Source organism: Corvus kubaryi, unplaced genomic scaffold, assembly GCF_017639235.1.
Source record: "Corvus kubaryi isolate FWS band 111438036 unplaced genomic scaffold, C.kubaryi_AGA036_p1.0 37353, whole genome shotgun sequence".
Lineage (NCBI taxonomy): Eukaryota > Metazoa > Chordata > Aves > Passeriformes > Corvidae > Corvus > Corvus kubaryi.
Window position 1 is genome coordinate 107284 of NW_024581115.1, and position 21106 is coordinate 128389.

At 39.7% G+C, this 21106-nt stretch overlaps 2 protein-coding genes across 8 annotated transcripts in view; one reads left to right on the forward strand and one right to left on the reverse strand.

The window, feature by feature from the left end:
* SMURF2 (SMAD specific E3 ubiquitin protein ligase 2) overlaps positions 1-3865 on the forward strand; it is a 60072-nt gene extending 56207 nt beyond the window's left edge. For all 3 annotated transcript variants that reach the window (XM_042032252.1, XM_042032251.1, XM_042032253.1), the window contains one exon: positions 205-3865. In XM_042032252.1, coding sequence (XP_041888186.1) covers positions 205-304 — 100 coding nt within the window. In that variant the 3' untranslated portion in view covers positions 305-3865. The remainder of the gene's footprint in view (positions 1-204) is intronic.
* On the reverse strand, positions 2560-21026 carry CEP95 (centrosomal protein 95). 5 transcript variants are annotated; one of them, XM_042032250.1, is made up of 23 exons: positions 19411-21026; positions 18724-18806; positions 18554-18636; positions 18337-18444; positions 17780-17946; positions 17371-17481; positions 16286-16394; positions 15745-15854; positions 14204-14403; positions 13733-13802; positions 13030-13076; positions 11797-11918; positions 11350-11479; positions 11056-11170; positions 10509-10672; positions 10138-10230; positions 9613-9763; positions 8353-8513; positions 7835-7909; positions 7205-7357; positions 6077-6223; positions 5916-5987; positions 2560-5843 (listed from the first exon to the last, which is right to left on the reverse strand). In XM_042032250.1, exons 5-23 carry the CDS (start codon positions 17781-17783, stop codon positions 5667-5669), a joined length of 2211 nt encoding a protein of 736 aa, XP_041888184.1. In that variant the 5' UTR covers positions 17784-17946; positions 18337-18444; positions 18554-18636; positions 18724-18806; positions 19411-21026; the 3' UTR covers positions 2560-5666. The 5 variants fall into 5 exon arrangements, with proteins under 5 accessions (XP_041888184.1, XP_041888181.1, XP_041888183.1 ...); XM_042032247.1 differs by lacking the exons at positions 17780-17946; positions 18554-18636; positions 18724-18806 and having other exon boundaries at positions 2560-2649; positions 5660-5843; positions 19411-19539; positions 20814-21026; XM_042032249.1 differs by lacking the exon at positions 18724-18806.
* Between the last annotated feature and the right edge of the window lie 80 nt (positions 21027-21106).

The window sequence follows — 21106 nt, forward strand, 5'->3', positions numbered from 1 at the left end:
TCTTACTTCTTTTCTCTTTTATGATGTAATCAAAGCTGTCCCTTACTGAGCAGCAGAGGTCTGAAAACTGGAGATGGCTTATGTTTGTTTAGCTGGAGCTGCGTGGCCTCGTTAAGCCTTGCTGGCACCATTTGCAGCTCAGTGAGGTGTGATAGACCTGGCAGTGATGGTTGGAGAGCTGACACCTCTCTGCTTCCCCCCCAGCTTCAACAGGATCGACATTCCCGCGTACGAGAGCTACGAGAAGCTCTACGAGAAGCTGCTCACAGCCATCGAGGAGACCTGTGGCTTTGCTGTGGAATGACCCTCCCTGTCTCTTCCAGACTCTATTTATACTCCTGTCAGCCAGAAAGCCCTTCCTTCCCTCAGCCAAGACTCAAGAAATGCTTGAAATACAGGAAACTTTCCCTTTTCTACACTAGGACACTGGGAGGGAAAGGACAACTTCGGGATTTTTAATTTTTTAAAATTTTTTATTTCAAGAAAATAGGTTCTGTGGTTCCTGCCATAGGATCATTCAGCTGCTATTAAAAACTAATATCTTGAACATACAGAATGCTGACTTTTCCTACATTTCAACAGTTAAGCAGTATTCTATACTTAAAGACTACTACTATTTTTTAAAGAGGTAATCTATTATATTTACCTACCTGATTTCTATTCTCAGATACCAACACACAACTTCAGCAGTCATGTTTCAGTCTGTTTTAAATGTATGATACTGAACAGCATCTATACTTGCTATTTTTGGAAAAAAAAAATTTTGGATTATTCTAACTTTGCATAAAATTGGCTGAAAGAATCATTAATCTTTTTAATGAAAGCCACTTACATGTTAACTGCATTTTCTTATAGTAAACCATTATATTCTGCAATGTAAATTCCAGGTAAATGTTGCCACAGGGCTTTTTTTATATTTTTCAAGCAGAAATTCCAAATAAGATGTTTTGGGGTCCCATTTATATCACTTGTCAGATTCCTCCAGCAGAATTTCTAGTGAGTGACACAGACTGTATTTGGTACAGTCTTTGTGTTTACATGTGGAATAACCTTTTCTTAATGAAATAACCATTTCTTAATGAACATGTTTTGATTTTTTTTTTTAAACAGCATTTTTTTAACAAGTCAGTCAAGAGTATTTTTTGTTGCTTTTGACCTTAAATCGAAACACTGCATTTTTCAGCTGTTGAAACACTGATGGGCTTTGCCAGCAGAAGCCTTTCAGCAGTTTGTTCCAGAACCCATTCTGTCCAGTCAACCAAAGTTTGTTTGAACACAGCCAAATCATATTCTATATTTGTTGATGCTAAAGATTTATCAGGTAAAACATGTTATAATCTTTGTCCAGCTGCTCATGACACATGGGTTTAAGTTCCAACTAAGGAAACATGGTGTATTGACTGAAATATGTGTAATGTGCTTTGGAAATGAGGTTGTAAGAGCACATAATTTATTGATTGTAGGGATGGAAGTAATTATATATATGATTTATAACATGGGTTGATCTCTTCAAAGGGGAATAAAATGCACTACCAGTAGAGGGAACTGAACTTTGACATTAGTTTGGAAATTCTCAGTTAAGATCTGTCTGATTGCTCGTGGTGTGTGGATAAATCGGGCTGCTTAAGAGATGGTGTCATTCTCCTCTCAGCCATGACAATATTTGGAATAAGTAGCAGTTTTTTTCCAATCAGTGTTGTGTTTTTGTAACTTAGGTTACAATTCATCATCAAATCTGCACTATGTTTTCACTGCCAGTGAGAGGAAAGTCAAAGGTATTGAAAATGCTAGAGGGATGGGATGTAACCAGCTGTTCCATGTTGCAGTGTAAGTCACAGTGAACCAGCTCATTTTCTGTCTGTTCTATGGAGATTGAACTAAACTTTGCTCTGCCAAGTCTGACTGCCACAGTGAGTAACTACTGGATGTTGTGTGTTAGAATTGTGGGCAAGGGACTACTTTTACAGAATTGGGGTAAGAATCTGCTGAGCCAAATCCACATGTTGGTTTGATTATTTTTTTTGTACAGCTGTTGCTGGCAGGTTTTGTTCCAAGGGACTTGCTTCCCTTTCTGGGCTGGCTGCAGGATGAGGCTACTTAGGGATGTAAACAGAAAGCCAAGAGACTTGCTGTGACAGCCAGGTTTGAAATACATCAGAACCTTTTTTTTCATTTCAAGGGACCCTTGCACTCCTGTTGAAGGGCTGGTACTTTTGCATCCATGCTGGGCTCCCCAGTTTCAGGGCTTTCAGGTAACTCTGTTGCCAGAGAAGCTGCCACTGTGCCTGTGCAGGTCTGGGGGTGCACAGCAGGTTGTTTGCCACGCCAAGTGCTGCCCGTGGTTGGGACCACAGCTCCAGACCCACTCTGAGCCTCTGCTCAGCCCGTGCAAGGTCTGAGTGGTGTGAGTTACTACTGCCAGGGATTTTACAGCTTCTTGTGACTGTTCACAGGAGAGACCTCAGTGTCATAAGGTGATTTTTTTTTTTTTTTTTTTTTACCCTCTGCTCTTCCTCAGGCTGTGGCCACAGCCTCCCTAGTCACGAAACATGACAAATATAAAATCTGGCTGGTGGATTTATTGAATGCATAGTTTATTCAGTCACCTTGCTGTCATAAAAGCATCTTCAGGGACGGAGGAGATGAGCTCTGCAGAATAGAGACCCAAGATCAGCTGATAATTACATTCATTTTCACAGCAGCCTTAGCAGTACATCTGTTTTTCTACCAAACATTTTGGTATGGCATTGAGAATTTTTTTAACTGCCACAGGTATTGTAAATTTAATATATTATAGGCAAAACTAGACAAATCTGTATTGAACTTTCCATAGCTGACAGATGAGGATGAATATACCAAGTATTTTGAGTGCCTTTATACCTTCATAAAGACTGAGAGCTTTAACTAAAGCACCTCATCACCCAGTCAGACGTTTATCTGAAAATGGTAAAGGCTTGATGCCTTTCCAAAATTTTGTTTCAAGAATGTCAGCTACTTTCCCCTCAAAAAGGTGCTAAGCCTAATATTGCATTTTAACCTTGGACTTTCACCCCATGATTAATGTGAATATTTATTTCAATGTGTCCCTCTTACTGGGTTTTGCTTTATCCAGTCTTTAGTTGTTTTAGAGAGATGTCACATCATGGTTTTATGCTGTTGCTTTTCATTATGAATGTTTAATTATGAACAGTGACTTTTGTAGATTTCAAATATACAGTTCACAGTTGAGTTTCAGAGGATTTAATTTCTCGGTGTAAAGAGTTTTGTAATGGTGCTTTGTACAGTATGTATTCTAATTTTTTTTTTTGCACATAGTTTCAGTTTCCCTAAACTGATTTATTTGTACCAAATTTTTGTGTTGTACTAAAGTGCAGAGCACACAAGCTGTTTTGAAATTCCTGTTCTACAACACTACATCTGTACTGAACTCCTGGTGCGTTTAAATGGCTGCATTGATGGAAGTTCAAGCTTTGCTCCTCTGTCACAGCACCATCCTCCAGCTCAATGTAGCATCTTTTTAAACAGCACCACACAGTTAACAGGTGCCATTTGTTGTACTTTACACTATGTAGTAGGTTCCTGGCTCTACCACAGCCTCAGAGCTTTGTCTGTAGTTGTAATTAGTTTATACAAGTGTAATTACTCCTCCACAAACTGACAGTTCTTAGTTTATCATTTCCAGTGTATTTATTACAGAGTGTTTAAGCGTTGGTATCATTGTATTTTCACCCAGCTGTTACATGAGCTTTAACAAAAAACAAATCTGTATAAAATAGTTTTTAAGTACTTCATGTATGTATCCATGCAGAAGTTGAGCAATAAATTGTATGCTGTTTGCACTGTCACAGCATCAATGGTTTTAAAAGTTTTAAGTTTTTCTTAATTAAAACTTTAAAATGTAACAATGTCATTTTTAAGTAACTCAACTTTGTTTCAGCAGAAAATACTTAAAACTTGGTGACTTCCTATGTGCTGTTACCTACAGCAAGGAGTGTGCTGAATGTTCTAGTCAAACACAGCAGGTCTTACTTCTGGCTCTCAGGTACTGGCATGTCTTGGCAAGGACAAGCATTATTCTAGCATTGGTGAACAGATGTCTCCTCTCAAAACTCAGCAAAGCTACACCATCATCCTTGAAGGAAATAAAGGTAAATTTGGTAAAGACTTGATAAATTTCATCAATTTACCTGATAAATATTGTCCCTTAAAGGTTTCAAGTTAGCCAGGCTTATACCAACTCCCTGAAAAGGTTTGTAGAAGTCAAGGTCTGTGTTTCTGGTTCTGTGGAGAGGTTTTGGTGTGTTTTTTGGGTCTATTTTTGCAGTGAGGTAGCTCATGCTGTAACAGCTGGCTGGTTTATTTAATTGGTAAAAGCAGCTCCTTCAGATGTTGGGGGCAGCTTTTGTTCCTGTTCGGCTCTTTTTACAGTGCATGAGTGTGAATTCTCTGTGTGTTGTCAGTTCCATCAGAGACACCCCCTTCACAGCAACCTTTAAGTATTTTATGTACAATGCAATTAAATCCAGTATTCCTATATCACTTCTCGCACAGCAATTTTAAGCAAGAACTCTTCTACTGAGGCAGAGGACACTCTATCAGTACTGGACTTCATTAGTACCAGCTTGGTTTTGTGTAATTGTTCTTAGTTTAAGTACTCATCCCTCTGTGTTGGCACCTCCTGGGGCCCACCATGTTTGGCTGGTAAAACCTGGATTTCCTGCTGAGCACTGTACTGGTTATAGCACTGGAAGATGCTACAGCAGGTGTAGTGCCTGCTGTCAGCTCCTGCTCTGCCTGGAATCAGACCTTACAATCTGAAGTAAGGTAAAAACTGACTGGTGAAATATTTAATTGTTCTTTAATTCTGGTTCTGTCAGTGTGAAGATGGAGTAATCAGGCTGCACTTGTGAGTGTGGCCCTGAAGAAGATTAGGAATGCTGTCCACAGCTCCTTCCCAGAGGGTTCACCTCTTGCAGAAGCTCATCACGTGCTGCTTTAGAAGAACCTTCATTGTGTTCTAATTTCAAACTACTTTTCCCAATGCATTTGTAGCATAGAAATAGTATTTTATATGCCTTTATATTTTATCAAGCCAGCAACACCAACACTGCAAACACAACTGAACTGAAGGAGGAGTGAAGTAAGTAGTCTTCCCTTGCTTAATGTTTTAAATTCCCAGTTATTTATGTCAGGTTTATTACAGGCATTCTCTAACTTGGCCTTTCACAGGAAACCTGAACCTCTAATGTTCTTTTAAAGATCTTCTTGTGCTTTGTGCACTTTCCAATCCGTGATTTCTGGCTAATGGTGTTAGATGGGCTTAGCATCAACAGCCCCAGCACAGATGCAGCGGAGCCTCAGCATCCAACTCTTCCACCAGGATAACTTCACTAAAGCCCTCTGACTTCATCCCAACTTCCTCTGAGTAGAGCCCAACATTATCCCAGCCTTGCTAGGAAGGTAAAAAGTAGTTCAGAAACTTCATTGGTAATCATAAAAGTGCTGTGGAGATCCCAGATCCCAGCAGGTACACCCCTGACAGGTCAAAATGACAGAACAGATATCTTAGAGAGAAAAACAGCCTCACACCATCTTCCCATTATAGCAGCTCTCAAAGACTCTGATCATCTTAGCCAGGGAGGACTGCAGTGACATTTACCCAAGTCTTAGAAGAAATGGCTTTGGCTGTACTGGAAAGAAGCCATCTGAAGTCTGGTTCTCAGTCTGTCTGCTTCTAGTTCTTGAAAAAAGGTGTCATCATCATTGTGTATGATTGCTGCTTGCAGTTGCTGTATTTCCTTTTCCATCTTTGATCTCAGTTGTTTTCTTGTTTTCTGTAGCATCTAAAGAAAATACTGACATTAGCCACAGCATGTAAAAAGAAAAGGCAGTTGGACAAAATTAAGAATACTTACTTGTGCTTGTGCTTTCTCTCTGGTTTGGATTTCTTGGAATTCTTGAGATACAGCTTCTGCTAGCATGGAAAACTAAGCATAACACGTGTGTGAGTTGAACTAATTAAAGAAAGACCTCTAAGTGGAAAAATATGATCTGTCTGATCCAGATGAAGCTTTACCTGATCTTTGTAGTAGTTCTCCAGAGACTCCAGCTCATTCTGGTGCTCTCTCCATTGCTCATCACGCTTCTCTTGAGCATATACTCTCAGGTCCTTCAGTCTTTGCTTCTGAATTTCTAAGCCTTCTTCAAATAAGTTTTTAAATATCTGCCAGCAATTAAAAAAAACAAACCTGAAACTTTCCCAGGAACTTGTAAGTATACATTTACATTTTTCAGCTGCTTTATCTCCTGATGGAATGGTGTTTACATGAGGATAGGCCATAGCCCATGAAAAAGTAAAATTATGTACCTAGAAATGGTGGTGCAGATACAGCTGAGCTGGATTTGTACTACTCATTTAGCTGAAATTCTGATAGATAAAATAATTTTTCATGTCAGTTTAGTCAGATGACCCAACTGTGCAAGCCAGGACCTTTGAACATGCACTGTGATTTACAACCCACCCTATACTCTGACTTCAGGACATTCATCCAGGTTTCCAGCAGCAGGAACTCCAGCCCGGACTCAGGCTTTCCCTTCCTCCACCAGAACACTTACCAGCTGTAAGCTCACATCTTGAGGCAAACAGTTCTCAAATCACTAACAGTGGATTATGCAGTAAACTTCTAATCTTTTACTTCGAAAGGTGACAATTGTGTATCTGCTCTTGTGGGGCCTAGTAACTCTCCTTGCTTTCCATCACTCTGATGTTCAGCCCTAATTAGATCGTATCTGTCACAAAGTCCACTTTGTTTAACAAAGCTGCCTGTTTGATCAGTTCCCTTAACTGAAGATTTAGATTGTTTTCTTTGGATGGTGACTATAGGAACAACTTCGTGATCCTAATGTTTCTGAAAACTCATTTCCCCAATTTCTCATGTTACCAGCCCTGTTTTTCCACACTGATACTTCATCCTTTCTCCTCCTAGCCCCATAAATCATCCTTTCTTTCACAGTGGTTTGCCCTGCACTGTATCCATATTTCCAGAGAAGGAACCATTTCATCTGTGGCCTTGACTGATCAACCACTTCCTCCTCACTCTGAGCTCTGGTCACTGCACTTGCAGCATTGAACTACCAGACCTCAGCACTGGGGTCCAGACAGGAAAGAATTGCACACTTGCAGAGCAAGACCCCTTGTCTTCACCTTTGCCTCCCGTGTCCTCTCCCGCATCATCTTGGCGCGGAGCTGGACCCTGTAGTCCTCGTAGTATTTCCTGGCCCGGGCCACCTGCTGCCGCCTCTCTGTCACCTTGTTCTGAGCCCATTTCTGGCGGTAGATGCGCTGCTTGATTTCTTGCTAAAGGGAGAGCAGGAGCTGTCAGACCACCAAACTGCCAACAGATACTCCTGCAAGCAAAGCTTTGTTAATCATTGCTAATTAAGGTCCTTTACTGAGGACCTTCTCCACATTCCAGTTTTACACTGCAGCTATGGTTTAAAGCTTTAGTCACCACTGATGTAGCAAAGTAGTGTCACTATAGAATTAAGGAGTCAGCACTGTTCTGGGAGCTGCAACACAACCTCAGGTTTCTCCTCCTTGCACGTTTTTAGAACTTGTTTTACCTTTTAAAGCAACAATGCAGTGTAATAATAATATTCCATTCCCATGACCCTACCACAAACAGATTATGTGGCATTTTGAGACAACAGCTACTCAAAAAGCATGAAGTTGTCATAAGACAAAAAGCCACTTTCATGATCTGGGAATATGCATTCTAGATAGCTCAATGTGAAATCTTTGCATTATGGAACAAACAGTCTTCAAAGAACATACCAGTCTCTTGCTGTGATCTTGATCTCTCTTAATAATTGCAGTAAGCAGCTCATGTTTCTTCAAGACTTGTTCAACCTGGAGGTTTAAAGAAAATGTTAATTACTTGCATTATTCTGCAGGACAAGCTGTCCTATGCAGCAGGTTTAAATATTGCTCCTCTGCTATGCTTTGGGTTTTGTGTTGAGAGTTGCCTTGTATAAGTTAATCAACTTTTGCATCTCATAACTCACTTTTAAACTAAAAGACTGTTCAGAACTAGCAGTGGATACTACAAAATGCTTTTAAAAAAGCAATAGCAACCCTAGGCAGTACTCAAAAAAAAACAGTATGAAAGAAGGACCACAGTATTTAAGTGGCTGATGAAAAGTTGAACCTATGTATGTAAATCTGTACATCCCTGTTTAGCCAAGCTCCCAGAACATCCTTCCACACTGTGCTGTGGGTGTGCAGGTGCCCTGTCTGTGCTGTTGATGTGGTGTCAGGGTATCTCTGCTGCCACTCAGCAGAGATTCACTCACTTCATTCTGGAGTTTTGGTCTAGATCTGCCAGAAAGCACCTTAAGGTGCAGAGTGTGTGCAAGCTGCCGCTGCCACATTTTATTCAGAGTACAGGGTGAAATGTGCAGGTGGGGAAACTCCTCCAGAAGCTGCAACAGGAGGTCATTGTCTCTTATTGTCACTGTAAGATAAAGACAGAGGTAAGCAATAAATTCCTGGAGAATACATTTCATTGTAAATTCATGCAGACAGTGTCAGCCTAAGTCCAGAAATATTTTACTTTAAACACTGTATAAAATTACCATGCTGCTGTTACCATGTCAAGCTAAGCCCAGAAGGATATAACATCATCCTACCAGCACAGCAGCAGAGAAAGCAATCCCAATCTTCTATTGTTTTCTCTGAAGAATTGAGCTGTAAAGCTCAGGTGTCATTTCACTACCACTACCACATCCAACTAAGACAGGTATCACCTTCTTTCTTTTTGTGGTTCTGACCATCACTAATCAGTCATTGTTTTCTCTCTCTGGTTGCAGCAACTTAAAATAAAGCCAGCACAGCAGTGGCAATGACAGATCCAGGTCAAGTAAACAGGTGCAAAATAAACTTTCCCAGTACATCTCTGATCTTTCTGGCAGGAAGAGATGATAGGGAGATGAAGCAAAAGGGTATTTACCAAGTATATGGCCTTCAAAAACTGAAAAAAAAAAAAATAAGGCAGTGTAGCTGAGCAACATCCAGGTATATAGGGGATTATCTGGTGATCTTATCCATAGGCATGCACAGTGCTGATTACCAAAACTGGGCCTAGGATTTGCAGCTTGGCTTTCTTGAAGCATCACTTGCTCAGCAGAAGCAGTGGCAGCATTAACACCACAGTGGCAGAGTCCTGACAAATCCTGCTCTGTTACCTGTACATGGCTCACCTCAAGCCACAGGCCCAATTTTAAATCTGATATATGCTCAGAAAAGTAACAAAACGAGAGCTCAGTCTGTAGTGGAATAAGCACAGGAGTAGCAGCAACGGAAAGAAACTCTGAAAATAATCCAAAGGATTTTAAGGAAGTAGCAAATGGGTCACAATTTGATTGTGCACCGATGGTTTACATTTACTTAAAGCATTACCTTCCCTAACAAAAATCCAGACATATAGAGGTCAGAAGAAGGGAAAATGCTACAGCTGACTGGTATATGTTGGACTGGTGCCTTTATTCTTGGAGTTCAACACGTGCTTTCAAAAGATGCCAGTTTTCCACCAAGTATAGTTTTGCAGTTCTTACTTGGAGCTGCTTGCTTTGGCTTCATGATCCCTCGTTTTGGAATCCACTGGCTGTATTTGGGATACTGAGGTGTGGTTTTTCTAGAATAAACTTTCACTGGCTGAGACATTTTTGGAGGTTCTTGAAAGATGTTTTCTTTATACTCTTGTTCCTTAGGAGCAGATGTAAAACAGATGGAGAACAGGTATGAGAAGGGAGACTGATAGAACACAGTTTGGCTATCAGAACTTAAATGTCTTTCACACTTTAGCATGAGAACTTGGACATATTGCATAAGCCCAGAGTTTACAAAATACAGGTCAGGGTTCAAATAAAGGTTAAATCTCATTATTGCATAACCTCAGCTCTTCTGCAGCACTTAACATTAGTAAGTTACTACTTCAGTTGTACAGTGTTGTAACTATGACACTGGCAGTCAAGGAGGTTTTGTACCCAAAAGTGTCTGGACAGACCATCTAGACAAATTTAAAAAGAAAAAAAAAAAAATCAAAACACAACCAGCAATCCCCACAGTGTATCACCTACCACTTCCTTGGCAGCTTCTCTGAGCTTGGAAAGTACACACCTCTCCCTCGCTTCATAAATTCTTAGCTCATTTTCATAAGCTTTAGTGACCAGCTAGAAAACAAAAATAAAAGGACTTGTCAGAGGAAATAATCAGTCCATACAGCCACCTTGTTAACTTGTTTGCTGCATGGGTCAAAGTAGCTTCTTCCACTTTAAGTTCTTTTTTTGCAAAATTTAGGGTTTAAGTTTTTTCCTCATCAGGCTACAGATGAAACAGCATATGATTACTAAAGGAGACCAGATGCCCCCATTAAGTAAAAGTGTTCTGTTTTCATGGTTTTAGTATAACTATTAGTAAGAATTACCACAGGGTCTAATCTAAAAATTACCTTTGTTTTTCTTGTTCTTTCATCCCTTTCTTTCTGCAGCTGGCTGCGTATTGTCTTTATTTGGCCTGTTCCACTACCATGAAGTTCATGTTCCTGATGCTGAGATGTGGGTGAGGCTGGAGAGAGGGATCGTGGCCTGCCTGAGTACCTTGGATGTGATGTATCTGTAGGGAAAGGTCATTCACTGAGTATCTAATTTGGGACAAAAAAAACCCAGTGACGTGTATTGTGACTAGGCCCTCATTTCAGAACCACAGTCCTGTGAGCTTGTATTCTGTCCCTCCCCCCACTTTCTATACATTTTTTACTGCAGCTGTGTTTCCCTTGTATTTTTTTGCAAAGTTTTACCACCGTTTTTTAAGTGTTAAACAGAAACTTGGTTGCAACTCTGTTACTGTAGCTCAGGTTTGGATCAAAGACAACACAGAAGTGAACTAGCAATATAAAACTTAGTAACTAACTGTAAATCAGTGTAGCAGCTTTACATGAAAAGGTTTCTTTTATATTCTTTTCCATCCCAATACTTAACTGACAGGAGGATTGTTACCTCTCTTGGCTGCCCTTCGGCCATAGTCCATGACATTGTTACTGTGCTGTGACAGGCTGTCCTCATCTGTCAGCTCCTCTTCTCTCATGTGCTCACCCAAAGCTCTCTTCAACATCTATGGGATAGATTTTTTTGTGGGGGTCATGTTCAACAGACAGTTCTGAAGTTTGGATGAAGTAAAGCCACGTGTTAGTTGCAGATTTCCTATTCATCCATATTACACTGACATTCTTCTTCTCTCCACTGTCATTACTAAAGCTGGATTGCTCAGCTCAACAAGAGATTTTTACTTACTAAATCTAGTTCATTTAGTCTGTGAGACAGATTTTCTGATGCTTCATGAAACTCTTGCTCAGGCACCTTCTCCTTTGTTGTTCTGTGGGAAAGTGAATCTTCAAGCAAATCTGCGGTGGAATTTTCGTATCTGCTGAAGCAGAAAACAGACAGATATCCTTTCTATTCCAAAAACTTGAAGATGAGCATTATCTCCCACAATTCCAGTTCACTTTTTGCCTAAGCATGTTTTTATAGGATTAAGTAAAGCAGAATGTGTAAACGCCTATAACCATATTTAACAAAATGAATAAATGTCAGGAGAAACAGGAAATCTTTCTGTTAGAATTAGTATTTCACTGCCACACAGCCAAGGAAGGAAAGATCTTATTTAAAAAGGGAAGTGGGGCTGGCTGGCCGTGGAAATGAAAGTACCAGTGTGGTTCAGTACCAAAAATCTGAACTTGCCTTGGTGTTCTAGGCTGGTACAGAGATTCAGGTCTTGGAGTCTGTGTTACTTGTTCAGCACATAGTGAAAGCTTTTTCTCAAAAGAGGAGGCAGCTATAGAAGACTCATATACCAGAGGCACCTAGGAAAATGATTAAATGAAAATTTTATAGATCATGTGAGTAGATGTTGTAACAGAACCATCTCAAACCCTGTGAGTATAGATACGTAAAAACAGGCTCCTGACTGCAGATAGTGTGCTTTAGAGAATTAATGTTTAAAGAAATGGACTAGCAAAGTATGGAAGATCAGTTCACAGCTAAACCATTGAACCAGAACAGGGTCTAAGTTAAAGTAATGAGTATCTCCACATTCCACCTCTTCAGTCTGCGACTGATGCCAGGTAGTAGAAATAAGCTGAACTTCCCTTAGTACAGACTGAGCTGCAGCTCACAGTGAGCCAAAAGAGAACACTCATATCCTTGTGCCATTTAGCTGGTTTACTACTGCCTGGTAACTTCTCTGTTCAAACTGGAGTAACTTGGGCTTGGCACAGACGTACTGGGAAATGCACCAATGGAAAATGAGTTTCAAACAGAGACAATGTAGAAGTAAAAGCTGTTGAAACTATTGGAATAAGCAAAGTCTATGAGAACCTCTTGTGGCCGCAGAAGGCAAAAATAGCATTTCCAGAGAAAGAAACTTCCTTTACAGACACATTTCTATGGGGACAGAATGGTATCTGCTGATCAGTTTGTGGGTTTTGCATTATTCAGTTTTTGAAAAGCAAAGGACAATGCAAGAAAATAAAATGAAAGAATATACTAAGCATTCAGGGATCTTTAAAAAGGAGTAAAAATAAGTTTTATTGGCCAAAACCCCCAAAATTCTTACTAATTTAGGATGCTGATACACTTCAGAGAAAAAAATGTGACTATACTCCTGTGCTTTGTACATTTTTGATTAAAAAGCAAGATAACCAGTAAACTGGTTGGTTGTGATAAACAGAACTCTGTGGGTGCTGGCTCTGTACATTTTGGAGCAAACAACTCCAGGAAGAACTAAGAACTGACATGACTCACAGGCTGCACATAATCACAGTCTAACAACACTACATCACTGATTGTATATTGAGGAAAGCAAGTCCAAAGCAGGTTTGAAATAAGCCCAGAAGTGCCACAAGACAACAGACAAATTAAGCAGAAATCAAAAAATATTGATTGAAATTCCAAAAATTTAGATGAAACATGTACCTTTGTCACATTGTCCTCAGCATCATCTGATCCCACCATTTCTCCCACTGCAGAAGCAGATGACAGGTAAGTGTGAGTTAATGGCACTGTGCCTACTAATGTGGGCTACAAGTAAAAAAAGATATGAGTCATGGCCTGTGGATCCAAATTACTGAGAGAATAGAATGACCAAGCAACTTTGGTTACCCAGTTGTGACATTCATTTTGGTAATTTCTCCAGTCTTCAATGTTTAGTGTCATGGGAATGCTGTGGAAACTAAAAAAGGTAAGGAGTGTTTCCAAGGCAACAGAGAAAATGAATACTGAAAAAAATAGCCTCTAAACCTTTCTACAACAGCAGTTAATGGTTTTTTCTTCGAATTGAAACTGGCTTGGTTGGCCCATGTTTCTCTGCTCAGAATAAGCTCAGCCATGGGACTTATCTGCTGGAAGAGACTTCTGTAGTATAGGTCCATCTTAAGGGGATTAACTAAGAAAGGAGTTGAACTGGGGACATGGATTACTTTTTTCCAGTACAGGGAACAGATTAAAAGTAACCTATTTTTGTTTCTCTGTAAAGCAGAGATAGAAATATGAACTTGTGGCTGAATGTAAAAAAATGCGCTAGCAGATTCAAAACAATGTTTCTTGTGGTGCCAGTAAAAATAAATGCAACGTTATAACACTTAAGAGTTACCCTACAGGATGCAAAATTTTCTCTCACCAGGAATCTTTCTTGACAGAGGAAGACTATCAGAAACATCTTCAAATTTTTTGCTAGGTGACTTTTCAATCTGAAATAAAAAGCAAGATGTGTTCTATAAATTCACAGGAGAGTGCTGACAGGAAGGTCATACATTAGGTTTGTCTGCAAATGGAAATCAATGCTGATTTTATAGATAAAAATCACTATAATTATTTTGTTGACTATACTATAAACTGTGCAGTTGCATTGACTGTGGAGATGTGTATGTATATATGTAAGAAATAAACACACCCCTCAAACTAAATTTCTCTCTTTCACTTAGTGAAGAACGAATACACAATCCAAAATTCCTGGAACTGAGATGAACTCTGACACATTCAGAAGTGTTCTTCAGGGACCAGCTACTCCCATTCTGCAAGTAAACTAGGAGGTTTTAAAATGAAAGCAGTATTGGTTACTAAAAGAAAATTAAATAATCAAATTCCTTACAGTAGGAATGTTCACTGCTTGACTGCAAGCCAAAGCTGCTGCCTGTCTGTCTGAGCTGTGGCAATCTCTCCATCCTGGATCCGAGGGCTGGAAGGGGGGCAGCAGAAGAACTGCTTGCTGAATAGGCTCCCCCAGTTTTGTATCACTGACACTCAAACTCCCTTTGTGAAGTTCACCAGCATGAACAGACTCCATCCATCCTGAAGAGGCAAATACAAAGAACTTGAAGTGTTACCTGGGAAAGCAGAACATGTTTTGTGCATTGTCTGTACATAATAAAGGGAAGTGTCTCAATATCTAATGTGAGCTGCCACCTTTGTTGGATTGCATAGGACAGTACTGTAACATTTTTATGCCTTAAGAACATGATTTGAGGATCTTCCACAAGGACTTTTTAGTGTTTTGAACCACAAAAAAAAAGAATACAAACCACAATTAAAAACAGCCTAGCTGAAGCCAAATCCTAGCTAAGCAGAAATACCCCAGATAATGAAAGTTTGCCTATTCTATTTTATATACTAAAATATCATATTTCTGAAAAGAATTTATTTTAAAACACTAAAGTGTTTCCATTCATGACTAAAGCTCTCCTACACACTACCCTAGTTCCCTACACCCCTAAGTCAAAATCAGGTGGATGAGCTATCAGAAGAATCAATACCATCTTCCTTTTCCTTTACAATCCCCCTTTCACTTTCTGACAACAGTCTGGGAAATGCTGCAAGAGCCTCGGAGCTTTCAGGTTCTTCTACCCCCGTGTCCTTTTCTGCTAGACACAGTATAGGCATCTGAAATTCTAGAAGTGGATGCTTAAAAAGATTAAATTAAGAGCTATAAAACATCTTGCCATGAACTATTGAGATGGACAGTTTTAATGTCTGCCCATTGCTTGGTGTAGCAATCCATACTATGCTCAAAATCTGTTAAATTCTTATTTGTAATTCCAATCAATGAAACGTTCATAATTCATAATATTTCTTTATGCCTCTACTTGAGGAGATAAATCATCAAATAAGAACAGGAAGAATTGGAATATTCTTATAGAAAAATAGGAAATAAAAATGAACTCCATTTAAGTCATCTGCACATTATTTTTTTCAGAGCCACCCATGAAGTTTTGAAGGGACACACACTCCTAAAACATCTTCTTTAAGAATGAACTTACTAGTTTTTTTACAGTTTTAAATAATACATATTACACTGCAACAAATGAAATAAAGTCTTCAGAATTCTCCTATTCTATTGAAAAAAAAAAAAAAAAAAAAAGCCTTTGTAGGAGAACTGAGTTAAAACTCAAGCAACAAACCTTTATCCAAATAAGGTAGCTCATGAGTCATGAAAAATAATGCCTGGAATACTTACTTCCAGAAATTTTAACTTCAGCAAGATGTATTAGCTTATTGTGGGTTGTTTGGGTTTTTTTTTCTAGTAAGGATTTAAAACAGTATTTGTCTGAAAGAAGTAACTTATAAAAAGGAAACAAAAAGCCTGAAAGTCTTACTACAGAAGAGTGTTAACATATTTTTTCCACCCAAACTCACCTTCTCCCCTCTCGGAAAATGAATGAGCAGTATCTCCAAGTTTAATTAATTCACTGGTAGATCCTGAGCCATCTGTATCACAAGTTAGAACAAAATATTCTGACTGGGACCTAAGGGGAACATAAAGCCATCAAGTATTTCCTCTCTCAGCCTCTGCCCGTTCAGCCCACGAGATGGAGCTGCCGAGGAGCGTGCAGGACATGGTCCTGCTGCTACAGAGCAAACCAGAGCAGGAGTCACAACCACAAACTGAACTCAGCTTAACGAATCAATCTTTAAAATACAATCTTTAAAACTGATCCAAGTTTTCAAGTTGTTTCATTCCACATAAAAAGTAAACTTAAGGGAAACAGAATCGCAGCTCTTCAAGGGCAAAAGAAGTCCCAGATGTAATTTTAGCCCAACCAAAGGAGTCACCTCACATTCCTTTTGGCATATGTAATCAGTAGGTGTCTATACTATAAAAAACCTACTAATTTCTCTACAGATACACAAAGACAGTCAGTCACTATGTCAAATAAATATTCAGAATTGTTCTTACCCTTCAACTGATGAGAGTAGTGTATGTTGTATAAGTTGACCAGCAGTGCTTTCCAGCTGCTCTTGAGATGCAATTTCAATTTCATCACTGGACAGCACATTTATATCAGCTGTTAATAACCAAGAGGTAATTATTTTCAAGAAAACTACTTCTATCTATAAACTAACAGGTATTAATTCCAATATAATCAAAACAGTTTATGTGTAATATCAACATTATAGTGTTTTATCTAAAATGATGACATGTAACGTTCTCCAATGGAGGGGGACGTAGGGTAGGTGGGGCAACTTTTATGGAAAGCTTTGAAAAATTATACCACTACTGTATATCCCCTAATTCCAGTTTTTAATAAACCTTTCTTCTTCCTCAAAAGAACTAAACTCTGGACTTACAGCTAGAAAATTTGAGCCACTAACCCCCACTGGGTAACAAGACCAGCAGTCTGAGGGAAGGGAAAAGCAGTACAGGCACTGAACATTACTACTGTCCTCTTTCTTCTGTCCACTCCGGAATAGGTCAGGAGGAAACTGTCTCAGGCACCAAGAGCTCTCCCCTTTATTCACAGAGTGCAACAGCCAGTGGTGACAGCTCTTATTAGCTCTGAGATAGGAAGACCAGTACTGTCTCAGTAAGATGCCTCTGCAGGGCTGAGCATCTTCTCTTCCCATCTTCCTCAAAATAACCCCTGCTATGGATCTACTCCCAAGACCCACTTCCCAGGAAAGGATGTCATCCCCCTTATGTCCTAGTAAGTAAAAGGGACATTTGTTCATTGTTCCAATTAAAGCCAACATTTCCCTCCTTGAATCCTAATCCTAAATCATTTGACTTACAGGTTGAAAAGCAACTAACAAAGGATGAAGTGTCTAGAGTAGGTTTCTGCCACAAGAATGAAGCAGAGGGGAAATAATCTATTTTATTATTGTTTATGAAAATAAGGAATGCAAATATTCAGCTTCACCACTGAAATTTCCTCCCCCAGGTCAGTTTTGTCTTTCACTTCTCTCCATTGTCAAGGTTATAAGTAACAAAAAACTCCAAATAAATCTTTGCTACATTGAAAACATTTTGGGTTTACATCTCACCTCCAGTCTGAGAAGATGCTTCACTGACTTCTCTAAGATACTCTAACAAACCATCAAATATTTCGAGGAGGTTTTTGATAGATTCCCTGTCTCCTTTCACAATGTTCTCACCTTAAGAGACAGTAATGCCACATATTAATAATTAGTACTTCACAGAAGAAGAATTCTCAAAAGCAAGTTTTCTGTAGGAGAGTGCTTGGAAATTCTTGTAAAGGTGTCAGCTCAGAAGATACCTGGTCACTTATTTATGGCTATGTAGGTAAGCTTAAGGTATATTTTAAGTGTCTTATTTAAATTTGCATCTTTTCAGTTCTAATAAGTGAAAGTTTATTGATGTAATAACTGCTTTCACACACACAAATATTCAGGGATATTTTCAGGGACAGTTGTTATTTAATATTTTTCTTACACATAAAACTATAGCACGAACCAGTCTACGGAGTGGCAGCAGGATTGCAAACACCAGCCACTGTGTACAGGCACCAAGTCAGAGATACTTCTTATCAAGCAGTTTTCATTCTTTGCAGGTTATGCTATGTGAGACCATACACAGGAATACTCAGGGAAAGCCATTATCTGCGTACAGATAACAGATATCACAACACACTTCAACTCTTTACTCACCAACTTTTAAAAATGTAGTAACAACTTTAGAACTCCAGAGTCATGTCTTAAAACCCAGTGTCCAAGCCTGAGCCAGAAACAGATTTAAGGTAACACTTCAGCAGCCAAATGAAGCATGGCTGGATGTTAACTTTAACATTTCTTATTTATTCTCTCTTTGCTGTTTCAATTTATAACCTGATGTCCAAGGCAAGGGGTCAGTGTTCTGATGACATCCACTACCATAAAAAGACCTTCCATGCAAGTATGAAAGCAAGCTGTGTAACATCAGATTCTTAGAGTGTTCTAGTTAAACCACACAGATATTCAGCTGGTGTTTGTCTCATTAAACCAAGTACTTACCAGTGATGTGAGACAAGCTGACCTGCAAATAATCCAATGCCAGGGAATCTATTACTGCTTGTACATTATGTGCATCATCCTCTTGGCTTCCGGGAGCAGCTATGAAATCTATGCAAAATAAATAATATATGTTAGGCTATTTAAATGGATAGCTTGTTACAGGTGCCTTAATTAAACTACTTTAACTTCTGCTTACAAGTTAGTATTTTTTCAGTACCTTGTGTCCTTGGTGAAAAGCCCAACTATTATATGGTCCTATGAAATCTTTTATAAGTATTGAGCACAAACTTAGAACACCCCCTGGAAGATATGAGGGTTTTATCAGGATTAAATTCAATAATAGAGACTACTAAAGCATTTCTCCTCCTCCACTGCCACCACACACACCTGGTTCAGGTCATCAAACTGGAATTGCAGTTTCTGTTAGCTTCTTCTTTTCCTGTCACACACTAATTGGACTGCAGTGTATTCTACTTAATTGGGAACAACATTATTTTTAGTTCTGGGCTTACATTTAACAGGACTTCTACCTTCAATAGGTGCCAGTTACCTCAGTGCTATTAAAATCTTCTGCAATTAGTAGTCTGACACTTCCTACACATAACAGTTTATAAATAAAACAAATACATAACTGTATAGACTTTGCTCAGTTGTTTTCACTGAAGTCCAGTGGAGTTCGGTTAAAGCAGGGTTAAATCACAGCTCAGCTCTTAGCAGACTGTAAGTATTAAGCATTTTATGAGAGCAGACTTCAGTGTTAACACTGGTGTAAGATAAAATGAGCCAGTTCACACTCTTCAGAAGTATTATGCCCAGACAGCTTTCAAGGCCTAATTTACAGCAGTTTTGCTGTGGCTATCCTCATAGGTGCCATTCATAGCAGTTCAAAATTAAAATAAAATTGGCCAATATTACTCAAATCTTCTTAAAGAATGACAATCTTATATTTTTGTCTTGGACACAAACACTTTAAATCCCTAAATCTGTAGGAAGTTTTACGAGTTTCAATTTTATTTAGCTACAACATGCACAGAGACAAAAATAAAAAGCAGATTTAGCAATTATCATTCCTACCTGGTACTCTTTCTCCTAAGATTGACTCATAAAGACGAACAAACACGTCAGCACCACATTCTGAGAGATGCTTTATGTGCTGGTTTATGTGACAGGTCCTTAAAAGATCATTGGCAACATCAACCCAATCTATTTAGAAACAAACCATTAATGTCACAACTGAAAGACATAAAGACACTGTTACTTACAGTGAAAGATGGGACCCCTGTGTCTTTGACTCCACCAGAGGTGGTCAAACCCAGGAGGCTGTCCCATCCATCCAAAATATTAAACATATTGTTCAAGTGCAATCATAGCAAAACTGGACTAAGGAGGTGAAAGGCACTGAAGTACCACAGGCTGGGCAGGTTGATTTTTTTTTTCCCCCCCTATGTAATGAAAAACAAATTTGAATCTGGTCTCATAGCCAGGAATTCCAAACCTTCAACACCTTAACAAACCAAGCTTTGATACACCATTTATCAATGATCAGAAATGACAGGTACTATTCTTACAAACCCAGGTTTTCTAATAGTCTTAGGCAATGACATCACTTCTAATGTAAATATTCCTCATGAAAGGTAAATTCTACATTAATTATTTATTTAAGGATTAGAATACAGAAGTGGTCCTACCAAGTGCTCTGTTGAGCACAATGATACGTGCATCAATATCCTGACTTTCCCCAAACTTTGAGTCCTGAGTTCAAAGTGCTTTGAAAGATATGTATCCTCTACAGTCTTCCCTGTCACTCAATTCAAGTATCAACTTGGAAGAACTAAAGTCTCCACCTCTGTTAGTCTGTGATTTTTAAGTCCAGATTTTCCCCCAAGATGTTCCTTTTGGAAATCAAAATAGTATTTTAGCAAGTATTAAGAACTTCAATTTACTGGAGAGAGCAGAAGTCATGTTTGGGAGGAAAAACTATAGAATTACTACAATAGCAACTAATTTGTACAGTTTTCAGTCTTCTGTTCATAGGGAGCGTTACTTTTCCATCCCTCAACTCCTCAATCAGTTCCAGACATCACTTTAAGTTTCAGATGCATGAAAGGGTAAAGTAGCTAACATCTCCTACGTTTCAGGCTGATGTCTTGGAAGACCTGAATTACTGTTCATCTGCAGCTTTATTAAACTAAAAGCGTCGCCAGGAACGGAACAAAGACAAAAGAGGGGAAGGGGGAGGTTAACGCAAAGAGCTTAAAAAGCCACAACGCACGAAAACGACAGCTTTAAAGAGCTGAATAAAATGGTGCCAGCGATGCGAGCAGCAGGGAAGTGATGAGGGAGAAGGAAGCTCTCCAGCTTGCCTTCCCCGGCTCCGCAGACACCAGACCAGCTGCTGTTCCGGGAGCGGCACCCGCCCCACCGCAAGGCCTGACCCTAGCGAGCCCCGGTCAGAGTCCTCCGAGGCCCGGCCCTACCTGTACCCTCAGCGCTACCCATGGCGACACCAACGGCTCAGCCCCCGCCCCCCATTTAAACCGCGGCCTGCGCACTCATTGGGCAGGCGCCGCAGGAAGGGGCGGGGCTACGCACGCCAGGGAGTCCGGTGTTTTCGGTCATCGCCGGTGGTACCGGGGGGGAGGGGGGGACGATCGCCTCTGTACTGGGATTGGGAACAGGACTGGGTTTGGACTGGGAGCAGGAACGGGGAGGAAAGAAAGAGCCCGTGCCCCAAAGCCAAGCTGCAGCGCGGGTCACGTGCTATCCCCCG